Below are 6,787 nucleotides of genomic sequence, written 5' to 3' on the forward strand. Positions count from 1 at the left end.
CATGACTGACCACCAGGGGATGACTGGGGACCACCAAGAGGTGACTGGGGACCACCGGGGGATGTTGAGCAACCATCAGGAGATGACTGGGGACCACCAGGACATGACTGACCACCAGGGAATGACTGGGGACTACCAGGAGGTGACTGGGGACCACCAGGAGTTGTTGGGCAACCACAAGGAGGTGACTGGGGACCATCGGGACATGGCTGACCACCAGGGGATGTTGGACAACCACCAAGAGGTGACTGGGGACCACCAGGAGGTGACTGGGAACAAGCAGTGGATGTTTGGTGACCTGGGCACCATCAGGAGATGATTGGGCACCACCAGATGATGGGGGACCGCGAGGAGATGTTGAGCAAGCATCAAGGGACATCAGAGGGCCATCACGGGACATTGGGGACCCCGAGGGACCAGCCCTTGGTGTGCTCTGGGTCTGGCAGACTCAGAGCTGGGGCACTCACCAGCTTCTGCATGTTGGCAGCGGGCGGCTGCACTTTGCTCCTCAGCTTGTTGTGCAGCGAGAGCACCAGGAAGGCTTCCTTCGTGCTGAGAGCTGCGGAGGGCGAGGGGCGGCTGGGGGCTGGGGCTGGGGGCCGAGCGGGTGCCCCCGCTGCGGCCAGTCCCGCACGGCAGCCGGGGATACGGGGAAGGCGCCCGGGTCTCCATGGAGACCGGAGGGGAGCGAAGGACGCGCTTTTGGGCAGGAGCACAAAGGGGACAGGGGCCGGGCAGGGGGAGGCGAGACCACCCGGAATGCGCCCGGTCCCCAGATGGCTTGGGGGTGTCCGGCACCGCGCTGTCTCCCTCTGGGATGGACCCAACGCCAGCCCCGACCCCCCATCACTGCGCCTGGGTCCCCACCACCAGCCCCATGGCCACATCACCAGCCCCGGGTCCCCATTGCCAGCCCCACATCCTTATTACCAGCCCCATGTCCCCAACACCAGCCCCGTGTTCCCACCACCAGTTCCACTTCCCTACCACCAGCCCTACATCCCCATCACCACCCCAGGCCCCTGCCCTCCTGGGGAGCACCTAGTTAGGGACAGGGCTAGGGTACGTCCACCCCGTCCCCTTAGGGACGATGCTCAGGGCTCCCCAAGCTGCCCCCCCCCAGCCCTGCCATGGGCAGCGGGCCCCTGTCCCCTCTCCCCGTTACCTCGGGGCCCCGGAGCCAGCGGGGACAGCTTCTCCGTCTCGCCCACCCTCCAGGCCAGGCAGGCCAGCAGCACCAGGAGCCGGCCGGCCGGACCCCTGCGGTCCTCCATGCCCCGCAGCCGCTCTCACAGAAGGGAAGATTTAGGAGGGAAGGGAGGATCTGGGGAGGGACGAGCTGGTCCTGCGTGCCTGTGTGTCTGCTTCCAAGATTTGATCCTATTCAGGACTTCAGACAGGCACTGCTGGTCAGCCTGAACAAAAGGTTGACGGGTGAGTAATAGCTCTGTCAAAACAGACGCGGGCGGTGGAGACGGCTCGGGGGCCCCTCCGCCGAGCACACGGGGTGGATGCGAACGGGGGGCTCGGTCCCAGCCCCGCCACCGTGCTGGGGACAGCACGGGCAGCAAAGCCAGGATGCCATGGGCTGGGGGACGGCGGCGTCGCCCCCCTCAACCCCACTGCTTGCTTTCCTCCTGCCCCATGAATTAAACATGCCGGGGAGGTAATGCACACCACCGGGGAGGGAGCCGTGGGCACGAGGCCAAATTCCCGCTCCGGCGAGCTGGGCAGAGTGGATAGGGGGTGGGCAGCAGCGGGAGAGATGCTTGGGGTTGGACAGGGGGCTCTGCTGCGGGGGCTCTGCCCCAGCTTGGGGGGCTCCCATGGTACAGGGAAACGTCTGCGCCCCATCACAATGAGCCCCCAAAAGCAAGGGGCTAACGCAGCCCATCGGTGTCCTGCACAGCCGCTGCGCACATCCAGTGCTGACATCCCCACCAGCAGCGTCAGCCAGCTCAGGGGGTGGGGAGGGTCCGAGCCCCCCACAGCCCAGCCCAGGAACCAGCCTGCATCCCCCGGGCTGCTGCTGCGGTTCTTGCTCCCCTCTCATCCTGGCTCCTGCAGTGAGGGGTGGTGCTGGAGCTCCATGTCCCAGCCTGATGGCACCTTCCAGCCTCAGGGAGTGGCCAGGGGACAGTCACCCACTGCCATTCCCCCTCCTCTGGGGTCAAGCGAGGCCAGCCCTTCCCATACGGGACAGTCTGGGAGCATCCCAACCCTAACCCTGACCCCAACATTAACCCGCACCCTGATGGGGATGCCGACCCTCATGCTAACCCAACCCCAGCCCGCACCGAAGCCTGGCTCTCCCCTCTGCCCTGACGCAGACCCCAAAGCCACCCCTTGTCCCTGGAACCTTCCCCGTGCCTGTCCAACACACCGGATCGGCCTCATCCTGCACACCCCTGAGCACTTTGTGCACCGGTAGCGCTGCGAGCGCCGTGACAGCCACCGCCTGGCCCCGGCCGGCCCATGTGAGCGGCAGCACGCCGCGTCCGCGGGGAAAGCCGGCATCTGCTGCCCGTGTGACATGAAAGGCCCCAAACCCTCTGATCTGCGGAGAGGGAAGGGAGAGGCCAGCGCGGGTGCCAAGAGGAAACTTTCCTATGGCTCGGGCAGGGGAAAAACCAACAAACACTCAGGCACGCACACACGCGCCAAGGATAAATCCCAGCGAGCGGAGGAGCGCGCGAGCAGGAGCGCGGGGCTGCGAGCGAGCGACCAAAAGGGGTCGAGCTGGGCTGGGTGCCTGGGGCACATCCCAGAGCCCCCGAAACTTGGCCAGGTCCCTCCGTGGGAGAGCCCAGCAGGTCTGTGGGTGAGGCAGCCTTGGGGTGATGCCACATGGCAGTGGCGGTGCCATGTCACTGTGGGGGGAGGGTGCTTGGAGGTGTCCAGGGTGGTGGTGGTGGGGTCTCTGCACTGGTGATATGGCCGCAGGAGTACGGGGGGCCTGGACCAGGGAGGGGACCTCGGTCCTCTCCTGGTGGCCCCGGGGGAGTGGGGCAGGACCGGACTGCCGGCATCTTGTCCTTGCAGCCTGCGTGGCAGCAGCCAGCCCCGCTGCGATGCTGCTCGTCCTGCTGCCAGCCTGGGTGGCTCTGTGCGTCCTGCAGCTGCCCCTTGGCAGCACCCAGGTAAGGACACCGCGCTTGAGACGGGCACAGACACATCACCCGTGGGGCTGCCCTGGGCCATGGGGGTGGTCCCTCAGCACCTGGGGTGTTCCCTCAGCACCAGGGTAGGGCCAGGCAGAGGGGCTGGGGTTGGAGCAGATGCAGAAGCAAAGACAGACCCCGCAGTGGGATGGGGAGGGATGAGCTCAGAGAGTCCCAACCGTCCCCAAGTACTGCCCGCTTGCATGGGAGGGGACACGGTGCAGCCCGGCGGCTGACGGGGAGAACCTTGTCTTCACCCAGGAGTGCCTGAGCCATCAGCAGGTGCTCAGCACCGTGCGGCAGATGCAGAAGCTGCTGTCGGCGCAGGAGGCTGCCCACGTCCAGGGCACGCGCAGCCTCAAGAAGCAGCTCTCGGCGCTGCAGAGCCGTGTCCAGAGGCTGGCCGGCAAGCGCAACGGTAACGCCCGGCATCCCCGCGGCACCAGATCGGTCCCCGGCAAGAAGCCTGTGGAAGGATCCCAAGCTCTGAGCCAGGGACCGGGGCTGGCTCCAGCCTGGTGATGTCCCATCCTCACCCGTGTCCGTCTGTCTGTCCGCAGAGACCTGTCCGCAGCTGGCAGTGCCCGCAAATGGGCGGAAGCTGGGCCGGAGCACGCGGGTGGGCCACGACGTTCACTTCGTCTGCGACGCTGGTTTTCGGCTGGTGGGCTCGGAGACACGCACCTGCCGGCGCGACCGCACGTGGGGCGGCACCCAGCCCTTCTGCAGAAGTGAAGTGGCGCGGGCTCGGGGACGGCTCCTCCATCGCCCTGCTCCCGGCCACAGGACTGCACAGGGAGCAGCCCAGAGGCCACCGCGATGGGCACTGGGGCTGCGTCCCAGCGGGGCCGGGTGGCAGGAAGGGGCAGGGATCGGCTTCTCCAGCTTCCCAGCCCTGGTCTCGTGGTATTTATGAGCTCCTTCTCCCCAGGTATTGATGACTGTTCCAGCAACCCATGTGCAAATGGCGGGACCTGCGTGGATGGCAACCAGAGCTACACGTGCCTGTGCCCGCGGGGTTGGTCAGGAACCAGCTGCCAGAGCCCCGTCTATGCCTGTAGGTGCCCTCAGACCCATCCTGAGCTCGACAGGGGCTCAAACTGGGACTGCTCCGTACATCCCCTGGGTGGAGGAGGATGGGATGCTCACGGGGCCGTGCTGTGCCCGTCCCATCCTTCCCTGGTGGTGACACCACATCCTCCCCACAGACTGGGTGACGCTGAGCAACTCCTCCTTCAGCCGCCAGCCCCGTTGTGCCGAGGGCCGCCCGGGCTCACGGCACTGCAGCTGCGACGCCGGCTTCCAGATGCGAGCCGGAGGCGTGTGCCAAGGTATGGGGGACGAGGAGGGATGAGGCTCGGTGGGGACAGCCCACCCCACATCCCTCCCCGCTGTGCCCCACAGATGTCGATGAGTGCCAGCTTTTCCAGCCCAGCCCTCAGACCCGGCTCTGCCTCCACGACTGCCTCAACCTCCCGGGCTCCTACCGCTGCCTCTGCCCCCCGGGGTACGTGCTTCATGCTGACCGCAACACCTGCGAGGGTAAGACCCCGGACAACAAGCATCCTGCGCTCACCGTGGCACGGAGCATCCCGCACAGCCGGGAGGTGTGGGGCCGGCCCCGTTCACCCCCTTTTTGCCACCGCAGACGTGGACGAGTGCATCGGGAGCCGGCACAACTGCACCCATGGGGAGCTTTGCATCAACACCTTCGGGGGCCACCGCTGTGTGCGCCCCAAGTGCCCTCCGCCACGCCACAACACCAGTTATGTCAAGACATCCAGCTTGTGAGTACCGTGCATGGCATGGGCTGCATTGCACCCTCTTAAAGGAGGAGACGGGCCCTACACGTGCCCAGGGAATCATATCACAGCACCCAGGGAGCAAGCAAGGAGAGTGCTGGTGGCAAATTGTCACACAGGGAGTGCTTGGCACGCTCCAGGATGCCTCTTGCCAAAGGCTTTGAGACGCCAGTGATTGGGGGTGTGGGCGGGAGCACCCAAATACAAGGTGGCTTTATCCAGGCGCTGCGCAGTGCTCAGGGCTCCAGCCAGAGCAAAGCACTTCTGTCCGGGAGCCGTGCTCCGGGCTGGCTTCGCTGGAGCATTAATCAAATGCCAGCAGCGCTGGTGCCCAGGACTCCGGGGGGAACGATGCCATTTCCCCTCCTCTGTACGTTCGTGCAGTGCCTCTGGCTGCAATCCAGCATGCAAACAGCCCCCTGGTCCTGCTTGCGAGACTGAACTGCTTTGTGCGCGGCTGCCAAGCACAGCCGGCCCCGCTGGCTCCTTCCCCCTCGCCTGGCACAGCTCTTGCAGCACCCCAGGTAGAGCAGAATCCCTGCTCCAGGCTGCGGATCTGCCTCCAGATCCCATGCCCAGCCCAGGTCCGAGGCTGGGCCTCCTTGCATGTGGCTTCCTTGTGTTGCTCCACCGCAGTATGTGAGGCTGGAGGTGCTCAGAGCGACTGAAAGGCCACCGTAAGCTTGTTGGCAAGCAGGCAGCTCCCAGGTGCCGCCAGCCACGGTGCTGAGTTGTGGTACCTCTTGTCTCCTGGCAGCCAGTGCGAGAGGAACCCCTGCCCCATGGACAGCCGAGCCTGCCGCCTGGCTGCCACCTCCATCTCCTTCCACTACCTGCCGCTCCAGGCCAACCGCAGCGTGCCCCGCGTCCTCTTCAAGATGTCCACCACCCGCTTCGTGGGCGACAGCCTGCGCTTCGCCATCATGGGTGGCCGTGGCCAGGGCGTCTTCGCGGTGCGGCGCTCCGACCGGCAGACGGGAGAGCTGGTGCTCACCAGCCCGGTGGTGGGGCCGGCCACGCTGGAGGTGGAGCTGGAGATGAGCGAGTTCTCCCGCAAGGTGCTGCTGGGCAAGCACATCTTCAAGGTCACGGCCTTTGTGTCCCCGTACGAGTTCTGATCCCAGCTGGAGGCAGATGTGGCGCCGAGCCAGGGTCTGCCCTGCGGAGTGATGGAGCAGGTTCAGCTTGGTGACCTCCGTTCTTGTCCCATTAGAGACATACCTAGGAGTTGGACTCAGTGATCCTTGTGGGTCCGTTCCAACTCGGGATACTCTATGATATTCTCCAGTCCCTCTCCCACAATGCTTGCTCATGGCTGTTAGGGCAAAGCAACCGCAGAAGGCATCCTGCCCATTGCTAAGGCTGCAAGGAAAAGCCCAGAGGCCATGACTGGGGTTACAGCAGGAGATGTGCACTGCAGAGGGACCAGCCCGCGTGCCTACCTGTGCCGGCCCTCCTTACCTCCGCCACCGCAGCCCGCCAGCACACGACGGGGCATGGCAGAGCATGCAGACCACACATGCCAGGCAGGTCTGGCTCCTTGCGCCTTGTAACCTCCAATAAACAGCTGTAGGAAGGATGTCCTGGCTCTGTGCTGAACACAATGTCCTGCTGCTCACAGCCAGGGGGTCTGGCTCGTGCCCAGCCCCTTTGGCAGGTGTCAGACCCACAGGTGGCTTGGAGAGGGCACTGGGTCTCCCAGCCTGGCAGGGCATGTGCCAGCCGGCTTCTCCCCGCCATGGCTGTTCCTCCCCACGACCTGCTGCCACGGGGAAGGCGACGGGTGCGAAGGCAGAAGCGGTGCCAGGCTCTGCACCCCCTGCA

At 65.5% G+C, this 6,787-nt stretch overlaps 2 protein-coding genes across 3 annotated transcripts in view; one reads left to right on the top strand and one right to left on the bottom strand.

The window, feature by feature from the left end:
• LOC118172582 (C-type lectin domain family 18 member A-like) overlaps window positions 1–1,301 on the bottom strand; it is a 4,898-nt gene extending 3,597 nt beyond the window's left edge. Inside the window, exons 1-2 of the mRNA XM_035336599.1 lie at window positions 1,166–1,301; window positions 468–559 (exon numbers count right to left, since the gene is read on the bottom strand). Of these exons, the coding sequence (XP_035192490.1) occupies window positions 468–559; window positions 1,166–1,274 (201 nt within the window). The 5' untranslated portion in view covers window positions 1,275–1,301. The remainder of the gene's footprint in view (window positions 1–467; window positions 560–1,165) is intronic.
• Window positions 1,302–1,324: 23 nt separating this feature from the next.
• Window positions 1,325–6,442, top strand: LOC118172580 (fibulin-7-like). 2 transcript variants are annotated; one of them, XM_035336595.1, is made up of 10 exons: window positions 1,352–1,434; window positions 2,432–2,813; window positions 3,043–3,140; window positions 3,423–3,579; window positions 3,722–3,892; window positions 4,093–4,218; window positions 4,370–4,492; window positions 4,566–4,703; window positions 4,810–4,948; window positions 5,721–6,442. In XM_035336595.1, the coding sequence occupies exons 2-10, from the start codon at window positions 2,534–2,536 to the stop codon at window positions 6,079–6,081; spliced, it is 1,593 nt and encodes a 530-aa protein (XP_035192486.1). In that variant the 5' UTR covers window positions 1,352–1,434; window positions 2,432–2,533; the 3' UTR covers window positions 6,082–6,442. The 2 variants fall into 2 exon arrangements, with proteins under 2 accessions (XP_035192488.1, XP_035192486.1); XM_035336597.1 differs by lacking the exon at window positions 2,432–2,813 and having other exon boundaries at window positions 1,325–1,434.
• The last annotated feature ends 345 nt before the right edge of the window (window positions 6,443–6,787 follow it).

This window comes from Oxyura jamaicensis, chromosome 11, assembly GCF_011077185.1.
Source record: "Oxyura jamaicensis isolate SHBP4307 breed ruddy duck chromosome 11, BPBGC_Ojam_1.0, whole genome shotgun sequence".
Lineage (NCBI taxonomy): Eukaryota > Metazoa > Chordata > Aves > Anseriformes > Anatidae > Oxyura > Oxyura jamaicensis.

Coding starts and splice junctions, on each gene's coding strand:
- LOC118172580 (XM_035336595.1), top strand. CDS start 2,534: ATGAAAGGCCCCAAACCCTCTGATCTGCGGAGAGGGAAGGGAGAGGCC. Junction 3,141..3,422: donor TGCCCCTTGGCAGCACCCAG/GTAAGGACACCG, acceptor GTCTTCACCCAG/GAGTGCCTGAGCCATCAGCA. Junction 4,219..4,369: donor CCAGAGCCCCGTCTATGCCT/GTAGGTGCCCTC, acceptor TCCTCCCCACAG/ACTGGGTGACGCTGAGCAAC.